The sequence below is a fragment of the Lissotriton vulgaris genome, chromosome 11 (genome assembly GCF_964263255.1).
Source record: "Lissotriton vulgaris chromosome 11, aLisVul1.2, whole genome shotgun sequence".
NCBI lineage: Eukaryota > Metazoa > Chordata > Amphibia > Caudata > Salamandridae > Lissotriton > Lissotriton vulgaris.
The window spans coordinates 306,226,334-306,246,141 of NC_141699.1; the positions used below are offsets into that span (position 1 = coordinate 306,226,334).

The following is a 19,808-nucleotide window of genomic DNA, read 5'->3' on the forward strand; positions in this document are numbered from 1 at the left end:
AGGCTACAAAACGTGGGACCATGCAGAGCAGCTGCCACAGATAAGGACTTGCCTGTGTTCAGGTGCAATGTAGCATTGCCCATCTGGAGGGCTGGGGTTTGCGTACATTCTTTGACCCGAGATTGAAGAATGTGTTGTGCATCATCGAGATACAAAATCAATTGTGGTTTGTCTTCATATGTATAGAAACGCAGGTGGAAGGAGTGGATGAGAGCAGGTAATGGATGAACATGAATGGTAAAGAGTTTACGGTTCAGGGAAGAGCCCCAAGAAAAACTAAATACATTTGATTTGAATGCAAATTGGAAAGAATAACTGCCAATGTGCTCCCTGTTAAGAATGGGGAAAACAACTGCAGGGAGAGAACTTTCATGCCAATGTGAGCAAGATGATTTACGAGAATGTAGTAGGATACAGTGTCTAAGACCGCAGATAAATCTAATAAAAAAAAAAAGAGTGCAGCTTTGCCAGCAGCGTCTAAATATTTGCGGGTATTTCCCATCCTTGCATATTGTTGGTGGCTGAGACAAGAGTGGTCTCTGTGTTAAATGTTATTGGCTTCAACATGTGCAGATAGTTGCCGATTGGACTCCGCATTTGGTAATTTTAGATGCAAAGGACTGCAGAGATATGGATTGATAAATGACCAGAGTTTTGATTCACTCAGGGTTTCTTTTAACATGGGTCAAACAGCAGTTCTGATATTGTTGGACTTATCATCTGCGTTTGACATTGTCAATCATCAAATACATCTGGCCAGGTTAAAAGAAATAGGAGTGGCAGGGACTCTGCTAAAATGAATAAAATCCTACCTCACAGAAAGAACTTTTCGATCAGGATTTAAAAAGGTTAAACATGGAGTGCCTCAGGGCTTGGCACTTACCCCTTTTCTTTTTAATTTTTACCCACAACCCCTGCAGAAAATCATCCAATCACATGGCATTAATTTTGTGAATTATACTGATTTTATTTATTTATTTTATTTTGATAGTTTTATATAGCGCGAACAAGATCTTTGCAGATATCAGAGCGCTTTACAAGGAGGAGATGAAGTAATAGAATGTAGATAGTTAGGTAGTTAGGTACAAGGTGCATAGTTACATAGGTAGGTCAAAAAACAGGAGGTACATCATAGGTGAGGTAGTGTCAGTACAAGGTGCATAGTCAAACCGTTGCGCCAATAATATAAAAGTACAAAAGTAAGCATATACTTATTTAAGCGTGCTGCACGTGTTTTTGGAGATAACATAAAGGTGGGCATAGTTGAGGTAGATGCGTGCAGGATGTATAGTCACACAGGTGCATCAGTAGTACAAAAGTAGGGATGGTTGAGGTGGTGTAGGTACAGTGTGCAAGTCACTGATACATCAAAATACAAAACACTAATACGTCAGTAATACATCAAAATACAAAGAGGGAACATATACAATCAAAATAAGTCATAATACCAGTAGTACAAGTAGTACAAAGAGGGAACATATACAATCAAATAAGTCATAATACAAGTAGTACAAGTAGACCAAGGGGTCAGGCAGGTATTACGGAGCGGATTCATGAGAGCTACAGGATAACAGATCATGTGTATTTAGCCATGAGTATCGCTTTTACTTCTTTCTTAAACAGTTTGTTGGAGGAGATGAGCCTGGTTTAAGGAGGGAGTGAGTTCCAGATCCTGGGTGCCATTCCTGAAAAGGAGCGTTTATAGGTTTTTTCCTTCCTGAATCTTCGAGGTTTCAGCAGAAGATTGTTTGTACTTCTAGTAGTTCTAGAGCCACCAGAGATTGTCAGCTTTTGAGTGAGGTAGCTGGGCGAGTTGTGGTGTACAGCCTTGTGAGTCATGCAGGCGATTTTCAGATGTATTCTGGCTTCAAAAGGCAGCCAGTTCAGGGATTTAAAGTCAGGGGAAATATGCGAGTGTTTTTTTGAGCCAGTGATGAGTCTCGCTGCAGCGTTAAGGGACGCTCTAAGGGGTGCCGTTGTTGTTAGGGGAGCCCGCAGAGGGCGGTGCTTCCGTATTCTATGTGCGGGATGACTATAGATTGTACTGCAGTTTGGAAGTCTTTGGCTGGAAGGAAGGCTTTAAGTTTCCTCAGGGTATTGATTTGGAAGTTCGCTCCTTTGGTTGCCTTGCTGATGTGCTGCTGCATGTTGAGATTGGCGTCAAGTGTTATGCCTAAGGATTTTGCTGAGTCTACGACGATAGGTTGTACATTTAAAGCCGTTAACTGCTTAAGCCATGTTTGAGCCGTAGAGATTTTTGCGGGAGGTGAGATCAGGAGGAACTCAGTCTTCAGGGCATTGAGTTTGAGGTGATTCTCTGCAAGCCAGGATTGGGTGTTTCTGATCGTGGTGTTCAGAAGCATGATGTCCTTGGGGGATTGTATTTTGAGATAGAGTTGGGTGTCGTCGGCATACATGTGAAAGTGAACATTGGATGTCTGTAGCAAAGTAGTGAGAGGTTCCATAACTAGGTTGAACAGTGTAGGGGAGAGGGAGGATCCTTGTTGGACGCCTAGTGATACAGGTACCGGAGAGGACATCAGGTTGTTGCTTTTGAATCTTTGTGAGCGGTTGTGTAGAAAGGAGGTGAACCACTTGAGAACAGTCCCTGATATACCCATTCTAGTGTTTAACAGTTCGAGTAAGTTCTCATGTTTAACTGTGTCGAATGCTGAGGAGAGATCCAGAAGGATGAGGAGGCAGGTTTCGTTTTGGTCTAGGATTTGGAGGGCGTCGTCCACCATGTGCGTCATGGCTGTTTCGGTACTGTGCCCTGCACGGAAGCCTGATTGATGAGCGTTGAGGAGATCAAACTTGTCTATGTGTTTAGTCAGTTGTAGCTGTACGCATTTTTCCAGCAGTTTGGCAAGGGTGGGAATATTTGTAATAGGGCGGTAGTTGTTTAGATCAGTGGGGTCTGCTGTTGGTTTTTTTAGTAGAGGTGTGACTTGTCCGACTTTGAGGGCATCAGGGATGGATCCTTGTTGAAGAGAGCTATTGATGATTTTAGTCCAGAGTGGGAGGAGCAAAGGGGTAAAGTCTTTTACAGCGTTTGCAGGAAGGGGGTCAGTTAGGTGATTGGATGGTTTCAGGGTGCTGAGCAATCTGCCAATTTCTTCTTCGGAGTAGGTGCCAAAGGATGACCATGTAGCGTTGTTCTTTGGTTCAGGCGCTGCTGTGAGTTGGGGGTTGGAGTAAAGGATTGCGTCATTGATGAGATCGCTTCTTATGTTGTCGCTTTTTTGGTTAAAGAAAGCAGAGAATTCTTCACAGGAAGGTGTAATGCCCATGGTGCTGATTGTCTGGGGTTGTTCTTTGGATTGTGTTCTGATTAACTCAAACAATTTCCTTGGGCGGTTTTTTGCTTGGGCGAGCTGGAGGCTGAAGAAATCTCTTTTTGCGCGTTTTATTTTCCTGAAGTAGGCGTTTCTCTGCTTCTTCAGGCTTTTTAGGTGCAGTGCAGAGGGGTCTGACCTCCAAGTGCGCTCTGCCATACGCATGGCCCGTCTATCCTCATTGAGGCTCCCGTCATACCATGGGTTGGAGATCTTGGACGAGACTCTTTTCAGTTGCATGGGTGCAGCCTCATTGATTATTGTGGACATAGCATTTAGATAGTGGTCAGTCAGGAGTTGAACGTCTGTAGCGCCGGACGGGGGAAGTAGTAGATTGCAGCTGTTAGGCGGTAAGGAGTTTGGGTTGAGTTTCTTCATGTCCCTTTTCCAGACTTTGGGCTTAGAGGGTTGCAATGGGTTAAGTTTAATTTTTTCATTGATAAGGAAGGAGACAATATGATGATCTGACCAGTCACAAGGTTGAATTGACTCCAGTTGAATAACTTCCTCTTTGGCGATGATAAGGTCGAGGATAGAACCTTTCTCATGAGTCGGGCTATTGCATATTTGGGTGAGATCAAGGGCGTTGAGGAATCTTTTGAGGCTATTTACCACTGTGTCACTGCTGTTGTTCCAATGGAGATTGTAGTCGCCAAGGAAAACTTGGGTGTTTTGCCGTCCTGAATTGGTTGTTATTGTGTCCATGAGTTGTTGGCAGAAGGAGAGCTTGTCTCCAGGTGGGTGGTATATGATGTGAAGTGAGCAGACCGGTTTGCTTTCGCTGATGACATCAAGGCAGAGGTATTCAATTGGGGGATCTGATGATACACAACTGATCCTGTCGCTAAATAGCAATAGGCATACTCCATTGGACGCCTTTCATAACTGTCTAAAAGATGTAGCAGACTGGTTGAACAAATCACTAAAAATATAATGGTGAGAAAACTGAGTTTCTATGCTGTAAGCCCTTAAAAAATGTGGATCAACTCCCAATCAATGTTTGGCCTTGGACCAGTACAGCCGACTTAGAAGAATCCAAATCAGTTTGTAATTTGGGAGTTTATTTTGATGATACTCTCCCAGTCGAGACACATCCCAACAGAACAACTTCCACGTGCTTTGGGTTAGTTCAGAACTTGTAGAAAATAGTTCCATTGCTGCCACAACCCACTAGAAAGTTGGTGGTCCAAATTGCAGCTCTTAGCAGAATTGACTAATTCAATGCCCTGATGCTTGGAGCACCAGAATATCTACCAAAATATCTGTACAGAGTACAAACAGCAGCAGTAAAAGTTACTCTGGATAACCCTATACATGCCTCTTCACCTGCTATACTCGGGAACTTCATTGGCTCCCGGTGAAGGACGGAATCACTTTTAAAGTGACATGCATGGTCTGTAAAAGAACAGGACCCAAGCTAATGCAAAGAAAATGTAAGTATTACGTTCCAATGAGGATCTTACGTTCGTTTACAACTAATTTACTATGCGTTCCAACATTCCAAAAATAAAACAGGTCTTTTTCAGTAAAGGCAGCCCAGATCTGGAATAAGTTGCCGCCCAATTAAGAGCCAGTGACAGTCTTCTACAAATTAGGAGGAACTTGAAAACATGGCTCATCCCCAAAGAGATAGATGTTTCATGGAACGAGACATTATGAGCTCGGTCCCTTCTTCCAAACCTAATTAAAGTTGTACTGTTGGTAGTCGTGCTTTTCTCTAAAAAAAAGACCACAGAAAAAGTCACCATAGCGCCAAGGTACCTTTTAGGTGAAAAATCATGCTTTATAAATGTAATTGATAAGAATTAACAACTAAAGAAACTTTGCCTGAAGATAAAGATGCTTTGCAGTTGAACGCTAGAGCAATAGGGATGGAAAGGCCATGATACAAACAGGGCAAGATTCTATAGTGGTTCCTGGCGAGATATAGCTTAGATTTAAAAAGATCTTAAAGGAAAATGCAGGGCTAAAGCTCATAAAATAGAATGCATAGAAAAGGGCGGAGGCTGATTTTCGGTAGCCAAAAAATAGATGGGAGTAGAAGACAAAGATTAGACAATGGTATTAATATTGTCATGATATGAAAATATTTGGAGCGTTTGTTGCAAAGTTGTTGAGCGAGCACGGTGGAATATTTAGAGACTGAAATTTGGACAAGTTTGCTGACAACAGCGTAAACTTCCAACGGATTTTTCATCTTGAACATACCCAGGTGGGGGCATTTATAAAAATCTATTCAAGAGAGGAGATGCTACAGAAACCTACTCATCCTGTAAAACATATCATTTGTGCCCTTTACGTGTCATCCAGAGAGGTAACATATGTCGATACCAGAGGTCTGATAATAAAAAAAAACTCTGCTTATTCCAAAATATGAAAGTTTGCAAAAATCCGATTATAAAATGTTTCTGATTACACCAGTCTGCCTCTGAATGTGGCTCTGTTCATGGCAGGTCTCTGGGGATGTGCTGTTGATACACGAGCTCTCTTTAGACAAGTGTTTTGATCCCAATGTGTGCCCAGAACACTCTTATCAAGCAAGGAATCTGATTAAAGGATAGTTCTGAACATGGCAGGATTCAGTTTATATAGTTCACATTCTTAGTGAACCATTCAAATGTTTTTTTTACTCAAAATCTGCTTTATTAAGTTTTCACAAGACATTAAAACAATACATCGATCTTGTGCAAGATACAAAGATTGAGGCAGGGGCACATAGGTCATGAACAATACAGACAATAATATAGTAGAGTCATGGCAAAAGATGCTACATAGCGAGCTAAAGGCGCCATAAGTGTGGCAGGGTATGCTCATACGTGAGTCCCTTGCTCACTTTGCCACTGGATTCAAGCAAGCCGAGCTGAAGACGGCTGGAATGCCAGAAACCGGTCCTCGGAAGCTTGTTTCCGGTCCAGGGAAGACATGGCTTGGCAGTTCGGCTGGACTGTTCCCATGAGGCACAGGGTCAGACTGATTTGCATATAGCCATGTCTGAACTGGGGTGGCAGAGTGGGCTAAAGAACGGTGATGGATTAAACCCAGATCTTTTAACTGGGTGTGAGTGTTTGATTGATTCAGATGCTCCGTCCATCACCACCCCCTTTTGTACCGTTAAAGGCGCGGGCAGGCATTGCCAAAATCAAAGCGTGGCCATAAATATCATTAAGTGTGCTATAAGGAGTAGGGAGATGTCCGTCAGTTATGGCTCCTTCCAAGTATGTAAGGGGTTAGAGGCCCATGAGCTCTACGCAATGCCTGGGTTGTTGGCGAGAGACCCCAAGGAAAAGGCTGTGGGACCTCTCGCTTCTACACCTTGGTGCAGTAATTAAAAGGCCAACTAGCCCAAAAGGAAAACACAAAAAGAAGGGGGTAGAATAGGAGAACCAACCGTGACAAAGAAGTCTCCAGCTGTGACATAGAGGGATCAGTGCTATCAGGAGGGGGAAAATAATTAGGGGAGGCAGCTCTGAGAGCACAATGGTCCCCTCCGGTTTAGCCCATCAGTGGAGGCGAGAGTGCCTCCAAACCTTCCCAATCTAGTCAAACAAGTATAACGCGTGAAGTCGGGCAGCAGAAAATATTAAATATAATTGATGAGTGGTTGCCAGAGGAGCATTCGTTTTTTGTCCAAGAAAGTGAGCCTATGGGGCAATTGCTCAAGTGCCAGGTTGTGTCAGAGCCTTGCGAACCAGGACGCTACAGAAAGGTCAGTGGGGGACTGTTAGGCTAAGGTTATGAGCTGTCTTGCCTCACCCGTCATATGCCATATTAGATACCAGTCTCCATGGGTCATTGCTTTCAGTGTCATTGGGTGAATACCCAGAATAATTATTTGGTAGTCTGCTGGAATTGAGTAGCCCAGGGTGCTTATTATGTGGCTCAGAACCTCTCTTCCAGAATATGGCGAAAGGTGGACGTGCCCACCATATGTGATGGAAGTCTCCCACCTGCGAACCACGCCTCCACCATGAGGCAGACGTTGCAGGGTAGATAGAGTGCAAACGGGCAAAGGTAGAATTCCATTGCAGCATAATCTTATAGGCCGTTTCCTGTTGGGGGATGCTTCTATGAGTTTTGGGGATTTCATGTTACAGTAGTTCCTACTGTTTCCTTGAGATACCCTTGGCACCATCAAGTTTTTCATTTCATTTGATACAAATGGCTGGGTAGGAGGCAAGATAGTTGCAGTATAGCATATGTCTTCGAGACAAGGCCTCGGCTGCCCTAAAAATTACAGACACAGGTTTTAAAGGGCGTGAGGGAGAGAGTGGCCAACAAAGTATTGGGAGGGCGGAAGGCCCAAAGATGCAATTGAAAATATTGATGTTGTGACACGTCAGGGAGTTGAAACTCAGTTTTGCATTACACAAAGGATTTGATAGTCAGTCCCTGAAAAAGGACCAACAGAATTCTGCATTCGCCCTGAATCCAGTACAGGAAGGAATCCGGGGAAAGTACAGGTGTGAAGTTGGGGTTGTGTGCTTTTGGAGGAGAATGTGATCAGGCCCCTCCCACTCGCTAGCTTATCCCATATCTCGATAACTGTCCTGGTCTGGGTAGCTACATAAGCGCTTTGGGAGCAAAGCTGCTTACCAAGCATATTACAGTAGAACATTCTAAGTACTTTTGTGATCCAGGAAACTGTTTGCACCGCTTACCCTTTCCAAGTGACCAAAATGTGTTTTTTGACAAACCCTTCATTTTATTGCGCTTTAGTTCCATTGTTTAGTAAAGTTGTAAGCATTACCTGAACACTATGCCAAGACACCAGAACCGTCATTTTACATGTAGATGAACTATTTAAAGTCTAGACAGACTCAAAGTATTATGGTCCATATTGAATCTACAAAATTTTGACATGTATCAAACACATTTTGTTGAATGATGCCTTATAGTAGGGGTCTCCAATATTTTCTAAGAGGTACTTCTGAATGGAAAAACTGCTGATACCACTAAGAAATGTTAACCACGCTACAACAGTAAACACATTAGAGAAAATTAGATCACTGCCCAACTAATCAGGCTTACGAGTATTGACCTCCAATACACATCACGCAGTGGTACAGGAGTAACGTCATATAAAGTTTTACCAATATGAAATGCCTCTGCGTATCCACTAAATGCCGTATTTGCAAATATCTTCTGGCACAAAAGAGACAGCAACAGCATATGTCTTCCAAAACTAACATGGATGCTCATTCAACAATAAGCTTGAAATATAGTTTGGAAATTCAGTAATTCTGTGTCGAAACATGTTTATCAGTTTCTGAAACTACTCATATTTTGCTATCAAATACATGCTTTCAATTTTATAATAAACTACTTAATTTCTCCAAATGAAAGCTTGACATTGTTAGGTAAAAGACACTATGTTTCCTTGGAACAGCAGTCCTAATATAGCCTTATAGCCTGCCGTAGTGGGCTATACTGGCTATTAAAGGCCCTCTCCAGCGTTATGGGCCTGAGCCGAAGGCGAGGGTCTTTAACAAGGGAGAGGGACTTTAATAGCCGGTATAGCCCAGCTACGAAGGGCTATAAGTCTGTATTAGAACATTCTGCCACTTGAGGGCAGAATGTTCTAACAAAAAAAACAAAAGCATTATGGGAGCGTCAGGGGATTGGAATCCCCTCAGTCTCCCTGAAGCCTTTGTTCACAGCCAGAGCTGTGAACAAAGAAACATTGGATGTTGGAGCTCCAGGCTTATACCAGCCATTATAAGCCCTGAGCACTCCATTGTTTTCAATGGAGCTCCCAACATTCCAATGTTCTAATTTTTAGTAAACACTTGTTTAGTCCCCAAACATCCTTTCCGTCAAGTACTCTATTGTAAGACTTTCTCACATGCTCATGGAATACCAGAACCGGCCTGGGACGGCCAACATGCCAAGGATGGCTTCCATTTTGTCACTGGAACTCCAAGGAAGCCCACAATATGCTAAAAGTGGCCATCATAATGCTAGGGACACAATCTGTGTCAGAACTGGACGCCATAATAACATGGATGCTGACAATATGTCGAGAATAGCTTTCATTATGCCATGGTTACCCACAATTGCGCCAAGGTTGGCACAATTGGGACAAGGATTCTCTGCCCTAAATATGAACCACATGTACACCAATAAGCCAGGGCTGGACACCATAATTTCAAGGATGCTCTCAATACATCAATCGTAGACATTGTTATGGCAGCGCTGAATAGTATTTGCCAGAGACTGGACAGAATTAGTCCAGAGATGCTCAGGATATTTCACTCTCGCGCCAGCTCTCTTCTCCTGGGCTTCTTTTGTACCCACGTCACACACTTCCAGCCCAGTTCAAGAAGTGAGGCACTTTCTTTCCTGCATCCGTGTTCTGGCTAACACAGAGCGGCTGGCAGAATGGGTGCCTGCATTACAATCATGTGGATTTGACACTTGGTGCAATCTGAGCACTGCAATAGATTTACTTTGAGTGCTAGCCCATTTCCAGCACCAGAAGTCCCCATGCTGAATGCTGATGGGGCTTGTAACTGGCCTGCGCCATAAGGTATTAAATGCCCTGAGACTGACTAGCTCATTTTAGCTCCATTACGAGGATACCAAATTCTTCTCTGATTTTCAGTACTGGCCGTTCCATCATCCTTGACTTCAGGTAGGGCCTCTGTTTATTTTCGGTTGTTTGGAACCTTTGACAATATCTGAAAATTCGTCAAGTGTGGTCTCAACCTCCACCATGGTTCACTGAGAAAGTAGGTTAAAGACAGCCTTATCGTGCACAGTAGATACAGAGCATCTTCATTTGATTGTATATTAACTCAGATTTGTAAACAGAGCATTGAAACACGAAACTTTAAAAAAGGTAGTCGAGAACTGCCGAACCTTTCTCCAAAACCTACAATAGGCGATCACCTCCATTGTTATTTGTATAGTAGTCCTTCACAATGAACGCACTATAAGAGAAGGACAATGGTGCCGAGCCTTTGGGATACCCGTGACATATGAAAGTACATTTAAAGAGAAACTCCTCGAAAAACTTCCTCTTTCCGAGTTGAAACGCCCCTGTTTTTAACTTCCAATTATGGGAGCTGTGCTTAGTAGGGTGGCTTCCCCACTCCATGTCATCCCAAACCTAGGCTTTAATGTGGCACGAAGTGCATCTTGGATGTTGTGGTCTAAGTTTGCTTCAACTGAGTTAATTAGACTAACACACCAGGTATCGGTGATCTCGGTTTTAAAATCCAGGACTGGAAACAATGTCCATGATCACTTGGTGAAGTGGTCACCCTACACTAGAGCTTGATGGGCCATCTCAAAAGGGAGGAGGAAGGGGTGACGGTAGGGACGATGGCCGAGCTAATTGACCTGGGCTTCTCTAGACACAGCACTGCACTCAGGGGAGTAGCTACTATCGGCACAGCAGATGCAGTGCCCTAGTGCTAGGGTGACCAGGCGTCCCCGTTTTGCCAGGACGTCCCAGTTTTTCACCAGCTGTCCCAGCAAATGTCAAGAAATGTAGCTCATGTCCCCGTTTTTAGCGAGGGTCGACTGAAAACGGTGGGAGGTGTTTTTTTTATGTTTTACAAAGCAGGGATAGTTAGCAATTGTTTCAATAAAGTAATTTAATTAACAGACAAGCTACTGGGTTTAAAAATTGCATTTTATGTATGTTGTTTTGTAATTCTCTGCTGAGGAGAGCTCTCCTCGCTTGAAGTAAAATTGCAGTCCTTCGTCTATTTTGTGAAGTGTCCCGGTTGTTCTTTACAATTCTGCTCACCCTACCTAGTGCCCATGGAACCCTGATAATTGTTATATTTTACTACCACAACACCAATCACCAGGGCCCAAAGCATCCTTGCTACGCTATAGCTGCATTTCAGCTAAGGGATAGGCAGAAAACGAATGGCTCACAATAAAGCTGAGGCACCATGTCCTGGAGATGGCCTGGTTATTCCAGCCAGGAGAAAGAGATGCTCTTTTTCTGGAGCCAGTAAAGCCAGATTAGGGGTCCTCTGCCCTGTAGGAACCGTCAGTTTGCAAGTAACTCTGAAGTGTGTTTCCACCTCCTCTGATTAAAAACTTAATAACATGGGCCTAGCTTCACATATTGTGTGTAAATACTGCATTTCATTGGACGGGGTCCATGTAACTCCTGGATGGTAGAAATGTGGAGAGTAATGGTGGTCAATAAATACAAGCAGAGCAGACATAAGCCTTGGAAGGAGGTGAGCAAGGTAGAGTTTCTGATTGAGAAGCCAAATGAAAACACACTTTGTTTGAAAATGCCAAGTCTATTTTATCACTCGCCACTGTCAAATCTTGCTGTTAATTTCTTGGATTCTGAGAAATGTAAACATCTGAATTGGCATGCATTACCTGAGCTTTGAGGGAAGGATGGGAGTGTCAGAAAAGGAGTAGTGTAGGATACTTCTGGAAACTGCTGAGCTGTACTGTAAGAGTAGTGCGAGGTCTATTGCCTGGAATTGGGAGCTTGCTATGGATAAGGACCGAGGCACAATGTGAGAGTGTGTTGTGGGCCTTAATCCTGAGATAGCATGCGACGCTGCAGGCCGAGGTGGGGTTGTGCTGACAGTGAGTGGGTGCAAGTGGTACACTGGCGGCCATGCTGCATTTCGGTGCTGTATGTAGGACAGTGTATAGAAATATAATGCCAGGAGTGGCACAGGTCAGAAATAAGGCGAGTCAAAGTTACCCATGGATCACGGCTCTAGTATCACCGGGATGATACAGGTTACATTTCGCATATACATTCTGGGCCCCTTTGGTAGCCGTGCGTCACTGGGGCACACCGGCCCAGGGCTTGTGCGGCATTAAGTTAATTGTAGGACATAGGAGGGTACCATATTGCAATAAATGGCCTAAAACTATCTTTTTAATGGGAAAAAGGGAGTAAAACGGTAAAAGAAACGTGTTTCTGGCTCCCCGTTAACAAGAGGATTACTTTCCGCCTCCTAACCCACGCACACAAAGCACTCTACGAACTTGGACCCGAATGCCTCAACTCACGACTTTCCTTCTATACACCCCCTCCCGCCACCTACGATCCTCCAACCAAGCCCTTGCAACTGTACCTCGTATCAACAAAACTACCATGGGAGGCAGATCCTTTTCCTACCTGGCAGCTAAAACCTGGAACTCACTTCCCACTCACCTTCGCCTCACTCAGAACCACCTTACATTCAGAAAGCAACTTAAAACCTGGATATTCGACAAGTAATTCCCCACCCTTCCTCAAGCGCCTTGAGACCCTCTGGGTATGTAGCGCGCTATATAAATCACTTGACTTGACTTGACTTTCTTGGCATTGCGAAATTATTTGGACTAGAGCTGAGGGGTGGTCCCTTCCATTTGCGGACAATGAATACAGGTATGTTTCAGCATTGACAGGGACATAGAGTACGGTTGGGGAAAGTAAAAGGATAAAGGATAAAATGTGGGACTCCACCAAATATGTTTCTCACGGCCCCACAGAAGTCTACGATAATAACCCAGTTTGTTGATGAACGTTACTCTATTTCTTGGTGAAAAAGCCTCACAACACACTCCTCTTTCTGGATGCGAGTATCTGCATGCTACGACCCAAACAAAGATTTGGGCAAACACGCGTATTTTGGAGTGTGCAATCACAATAGGTGTGCAATCACAATAGGTGTGCAATAAACCTGGTTTGCTGATTCAGGGCAAGTGCGCGCACAGCAGACATAAGGCATGAACTTGTGCAAAGCCAGACCTCGTGAAATAAAGAAAGATTACCTCTTGCAAGACTGTATCAATGTGGAGAAGTTTGCCCTATAAGCATAAACCTCACCTCTGACGCAATCAGAGCGAGATTTCCATTATACGAGTAAAAATGAATGCATTAATAAATCATTCGATTAATGAACGAATACAAAGTTCAAGGGTGCTCAGTGAACACGCGTGGAAAAACTTTTCCACAGGTTGAATGAATGTTCTACCAGTCAGCCATTCCTCTTGATTGTTCAGCTCTATACTTTATTGCGCCATGTACGTGCAACGGACGCATCACAGCGCTTTACATACAAAACACATCGCATGGCCACATGCAAACCTCATAAAAACCACACAGCATAGGATGGCTACAGCGAGACCTGTGAATGAGGCGTTGAAGATCCGCCCTTTTCACAGGGCCTCTAATTAGGCGGTTTCACCGCGAAGCTAAGGCACAAAGCAACAGCTAGCCTGAATAGCACTTTACCTGCAGCCAGGTCACAGAGCAGCAGAGCTAGCGCCGCGAGGACTCCACGGGTGGGCGCGAGTTCCAGCATCTCCGCCACACGGTATTTGCCAACCTCCAGTAAAGTCGAGGAGGAGTCACGAAGCGGGAAAGGAAGGGGTGGCTAGCACGGGGAACTTACGGAGAAATCCAACAATTTAGATGAAGGAGTTCTTTTTCCTCCGCAGTGCAGTAGGGTGCAAACAAACAGTTGCTGGATGGGGGCGGCGCACGCCTGCCGTTTCTTCCATGTAGTTAGCACTGCCCCCCTTAAACTATAAGAAATGAAAGCGGCGCACAGCAGGTTAGAGCCACGTGGGGTTGCACTGAAAGGTTGGGGGCAGAATGGGGCTAGGATCCTCGAGGGGTTTGCAGCGTGACATTTCTCCACCTTCCTGGGCGTCCAAAGGCTTCTTCCGGGTTTCTACCTCGTTAGATGGGAGGAGGGAAGCCACTCCCTTCACAGGTACAGCCAGAGCAGACAGCCTGTAAACACGGCTGGAGCAGGGGCCAGAAACCGTGTAATATGGTCCAGTACTGCCACCAAAGGGTTCTGGTGACGCATCACTAGATTTGTGAATGTGCAAGAACCCTGATATGTAAATATAGGCCCATATAATATAGTTACCTGCTACCTGTTTTTTATAATACATATTTATTTTAGGGTAGTTTACCTTGAAAATTGTATTTTTTTTCTGAATGGGAAAGCGTATATTGAAAATAGTGAAATTCTGGACTGCATTGTTTGATTTTCAGCAGCAAAAAGGAGATGACTTTTATTCAGTTTAGAATCTACAGTTGTGTAAAAAAGGCTGTTTTTAAAAAACATCTTCGTGCACAAGTGAGAAATTCTTGAAGATGGTCTCTTCAAATTGTGCTAACAATTAGTAGTGATGTGTAATTGCAATATTTCGGTTTTGTTGACCTATAATGACCTAATTTGTCTTTTCATGCTGCATAATTTATATGTCCATGCCGCATTATTTGGTCTTCTATCGATATGCATTCCTCGAAGCTCTGCAGAATGGTTAGGGGTTGTGAAATGTAGGATCCCTGTGAAGTAAGGGCTGATATATCATCGAGATACACCTTCGGGTGTGATGCCGGCGCGTTACAAGCCCATAAATAAATAAATAAATAAATAAATTATTATAAATATATATGCTGTGGCAGAGAATACAAATATAGCCGAACAGCACATGATATTCAAAGAAAGCATACTAATAAATACAGGTTCATACATGTATTACGACTGTGCAAAAATAAAATCCCAGTTCGTAGTGCAAAAACTGACATGTGAAAGACTCTGTTTTCTGCCTTGCATGTTGAAATTACTGTACAGAAGATTAACTCTCCTAATAGCTACAGAACTCTTCTATGTGAATTCACCTTGCTGCGCACATTTACCCCTTGCTTCTTGTTTTTTGGATAACTACCTTTTTGAAACACCCTATTACATAAATCATATGTGCAGATGGGCAGAATGTAAGATGATATCTATTGCCATTGGTGAGAGAGGTCAGGGGTATAGTGACTCACTTGAGGCTTCACCTCTTGAGTCATAGCTCCTCCCCATATCCAACAATATTGATAAATAGCAATCACCCCGCACATCTGCGAATATGAATAATCTGATTCCATCGAAAGAAATATTTTTTATAGTCTGAGAATAGGTTTTTGAAGTGTTCAGAAGTTTCTGGCGCTCAACTTATCACGGTAAAGTATTTGGTTGATTTGGTATCAAAGTAGGTGCTTCTTGGACAGAGGAAAACCTTAACCTCTGTAAAGAAAGAGGTACACAAACCTCTATCTTAGTTTGACTGGGCAAGGATCCAGAGCACACTATACACAATTAGATATCGATCATATGTTCAACTCTTCATTCCTTTAGGATAGATCACCCAAATGTGTTATTTTCAAAAAGTTTTTTATTGTCATCAGCGTTCCCCACTTGGGAGTCACTGTGCTTATCACTTTAGCCTACACGTGTTTCATCACAGCATGTGGCTGTGAATCTTCAGGGCTGATCTAAAAGATCGAGGCGCGTGGTCGGGGAACCGGTGATAATTCCAACCCGGTCCTTATCGGGTGGTATATTCGCGTTCAAAAGAAAAACGGCACCAGTTGGTATGTCCGGTTGCCGTCAGCAAATGCTTAATTGATAAGTATCAAAATTGCAAGTATCCAAATAGTGGTAATCAGGCCGTGTTCAGCCCGTGTAGAAGCTTACTCCAGCTTCGGAATCGGTCTCCAAGTGCGGGAACCTCACTTGGAGACCGATTCCGAAGCTGGAGTAAGCTTCTACACGGGCTGAACACGGCCTGATTACCACTATTTGGATACTTGCAATTTTGATACTTATCAATTAAGCATTTGCTGACGGCAACCGGACATACCAACTGGTGCCGTTTTTCTTTTGAACGCGAATATACCACCCGATAAGGACCGGGTTGGAATTATCACCGGTTCCCCGACCACGCGCCTCGATCTTTTAGATCAGCCCTGAAGATTCACAGCCACATGCTGTGATGAAACACGTGTAGGCTAAAGTGATAAGCACAGTGACTCCCAAGTGGGGAACGCTGATGACAATAAAAAACTTTTTGAAAATAACACATTTGGGTGATCTATCCTAAAGGAATGAAGAGTTGAACATATGATCGATATCTAATTGTGTATAGTGTGCTCTGGATCCTTGCCCAAAGAAATATTTTTGTTTTGCTAACATCTCTGGCGTTATTTGACTTTCCATAGGAATAATTAAACACTGATACAGTTAAAACAGTAGAACCGAATTGCAGAAATATTTGGCAGAAATTACGTCTTTGCCCAAAAATTGTCCTTTTGTGATTTGGTGTAAATGTGTACATTCATATTTGGGAAAGTAAGGTTCAAATTGGATATATTGACAGTTGGACACATGGGAGTCCTGCAGTATGCAAATTAAAAATAAATTGTGTGCTCTGATTGGTAGCAGCTGCTTTTTTTCTCACTGGCTGGTTCGCTCCTGCGGGACTCTCATTCACGTGGGAGAGAGTGCTCTGATTGGCTGGCTGCAACATGAAAGAAAATATTGTGACCACCATTACGGGACATGAGAACTGGTTGGTGTAAAAAGGGGGCGTGGCCTTGGACCACCTCTTAGCAATCCAGCTGTGTGGGCTTACTAGAGATAACAGGAGGGCTAGTTGGCCCCCAGGTACCCTCGGGAGGCAAGGTGACTTCATCCCCCAATCAAGAGCACACCAGGAGGCTTGTTTGCAGAGTGGTGGAAAAGGGGGACGTGGCCTGTGTCCACATCTCAGCAATTCCACTGTCTGGGGCTTACTGGAGGTAATAGGTAGACTAGTTGACCTCAAAGGACCCACAGCAGCGACTGGGACTTCCATCCCAACAAGCCAGGGAGCGCGTTTGCAGAGTGGTGGGCAAAGGGGGCGTGGCCTGCAATGAAAACTAAACTTAGCAATCCTGCTGTGTGGGACTTACTGGCGGTAATAAAAGGGGTAGTTGGCCCCCAAGGATGTCCTTGGGGGCCAACTACCTCTCGTGTTACCCCCAGTAAGTCCCAGACAGTGGGATTGCTAAGAAGTCTTCAGAGGCCATGCCCCCTTTTTCCACCAATCTGCAAACGTGCCTCCTGGCACACTACTGGTTGGGGGATGAAGTCCACCTTACTTCTGTGGGACTTTGGAGGCCAAGAAGCTTTCCTGGTACCTCCTGTAATTCCTATGCAGCAGAATTCCTGAGCGCTGGTCGGATGCCCGGCCCCCTTTCTCCACCACTCTGTAAACACGACTACTAGTTAAAGAAGCATTTGGACTGTAATAGGTCTCGCATTTCCGAAAGTTACGACTATTGGGGTTGTAAATGTAAAAATGTATACTAATGTTTTGGAGTGGATGTAGGTTGTGTGTAGTGGAATTATGTGGTATGTTGTGCAGTAAATTTATATGGATAGAAAGTATGTGGTATTTAGTGTATAGGAATTATGAAGAGTGGGATATGTGTTATGGAGAGTAATTATGTCGTATGGCAGTCTGTGTTGTGGAGTGGTAACCTCAGGTTTTATGCGACTGTTTGGCTGCACCAACTTTCGCACAGTTATACATTTTCCACATTTGCCACATATTCCATCATCTGCTGTATAATTTGTAGATTTGAACAAAAAAACCTTGTTTCTGGCTCAAACGTTACCAAAAATGCAGCAACAAGTGTTACAGCCCGGTGGAAGGCCCTTTTCAAATGTAGAATGGTCACCTCTTACTTATTGCTAAAAGAGGGTATTACATTGGTACTAATGGTGTGCAAACCACTCTTGCCTCTTTCTGCACCTCTCTTGCCTCTTTCTGCACTTCTGTTGCCTCTTTCTGCACCCCTCTTACCTCTTTTAACACCTCTGTTGCTTCTTTCTGCATCGCTGTTGCTTCTTTCTGCACCCCTTGTGCCTATTTCTGCACCCGTATTGCCTCTTTGTGCACCTCTGTACATTCTTTTGCACCCCTATTGCCTCTTTCTGTAACCCTCTTCCCACTTTCTGCACTTCTTTTGCCTCTTTATGCACCTCTGTTGCTTCTTTCTGCACTCATCTTGCTTCTTTCTGCGCTTCTCTTGCTTCTTTCTGTACCTCTCTTGCTTCTTTCTGCACCCTTCCTACCTTTTTTGCATCCCTCTTGCCTCTTTCTGCAGTTCTGTTGCCATTTTCTGCACTTGTCTTGCCTCTTTCTATACCTCTGTTGCTTCTTTCAGCAAATCTCTTGCCTCTTTCTGCACTTCTCTTGCTTGTTTCTGCACCTCTTGTGTTTTTCTGCACCTCTATTGCCTCTTTCTGCACCTCACTTGCTTGTTTCTGCACATCACGTGCTTGTTTCTGCACCCCTCTTGCTTGCTTCTGTATCCCTCTTGCCTCTTTCTGCACCCTCTTCACTCTTTTTAAACCTCTCTTACCTCTTTCTGTACCCCTGGTCCCTCTTTCCTGTCTCGTTCTGCACCCCTGGTCCTTTTATCTGCACTTTACCTGCCTGTTTCTGCACCTCTCCTGCCTCTTTCTTTACCTTTGTTGCTCTTTTTCTGCACTTCTGTTGCCTCTTTCTGCACCCTCTGAGCCTCTTTCAGCACCTTTTTTTTTTTACCTCTTTCTGTACTTTTCTTCCTTCTTTGTGCACCCCTCCTGCCTCTTTCTGTACCCCTCTCGCCTCTTTCTGCACCCTTCTTGCCTATTTTTGTACCCCTCTTCTCTATTTCTCCACCTCTCTTTCTTCTTTAAGCACCTCTGTTGCTTCTTTCTGCACTTCTCTTTCTTCTTTCTGCACCCCTCTACCTCTTTCTGTACCACCTTTGCCTCTTTGTGCATATCTCCTGCCTCTATAGCTTCTTTCTGCACTTTTCTTGCCTCTTTCTTTACCCCCTTGCCTCTTTCTGCACCTCTGTTGGTTCTTTCTGTACCTCTGTTATAAATTTCTGCATCCCTCGTGCCTATTTCTGTACCCCTCGTCCCTCTTTCTGCACCTCTTGCCTCTTTCAGCACACCTGTTCCCTCTTTCTGCACCCCTTTTGCCTGTTTCTGCAAATCTCTTGTCTCTTTCTGCAGTTCTCTTGCCTCTTTCTACACCTCATGTGCCTCTTTCCGCACTTCTCTTGCTTCTTTCTGCACCCTTCCCCTTTTCTGCACATCTCTTGCCTCTTTTGGCACACCTAATGCCTCTTTCTGCACATCTCTTGCTTCTTTCTGCACTGCTCATGCCTCTTTTTGCACCACTCTTGCCTCTTTCTGCACTTTTCTCTCCTCTTTCTGCACCTCAGTTGCTTCTTTCTGCACCCCATTGTCTCTTTCTGCACTCATCTTCACCTCTCTTGCCTCTTTCTGCACCCTTCTTCCCTTTTTGCATCCCTCTTGCCTCTTTCTGCAGTTCTCCACCTTCCTGGGCGTCCAAAGGCTTCTTCCGGGTTTCTACCTCGTTAGATGGGAGGAGGGAAGCCACTCCCTTCACAGGTACAGCCAGAGCAGACAGCCTGTAAACACAGCTAGAGCAGGGGCCAGAAACCGTGTAATATGGTCCAGTACTGCCACCAAAGGGTTCTGGTGACGCATCACCAGATTTGTGAATGTGCGAGAACCCTGATATGTAAATATAGGCCCATATAATATAGTTACCTGCTACCTGTTTTTTATAATGCATATTTATTTTAGGGTAGTTTACCTTGAAAATTGTATTTTTTTTCTGAAAGGGAAAGCGTATATTGAA

General features: G+C 44.0%; 1 protein-coding gene across 3 annotated transcripts in view; it reads right to left on the minus strand.

Moving 5' to 3' along the window:
• The window catches only part of VSIG10 (V-set and immunoglobulin domain containing 10), a 225,156-nt gene extending 211,148 nt beyond the window's left edge, over positions 1 to 14,008 (minus strand). The window contains exon 1 of one of the 3 annotated variants that reach the window (XR_015300902.1): positions 13,549 to 14,008. Coding sequence is in view for 1 of the 3 variants with exons in the window: in XM_086943275.1 (XP_086799401.1) it covers positions 13,549 to 13,618 (70 nt within the window). In the remaining 2 variants the exon portion in view is untranslated. The remainder of the gene's footprint in view (positions 1 to 13,548) is intronic. The other 2 variants (XR_015300903.1, XM_086943275.1) reach the window with 2 other exon arrangements.
• Positions 14,009 to 19,808: the final 5,800 nt, after the last annotated feature.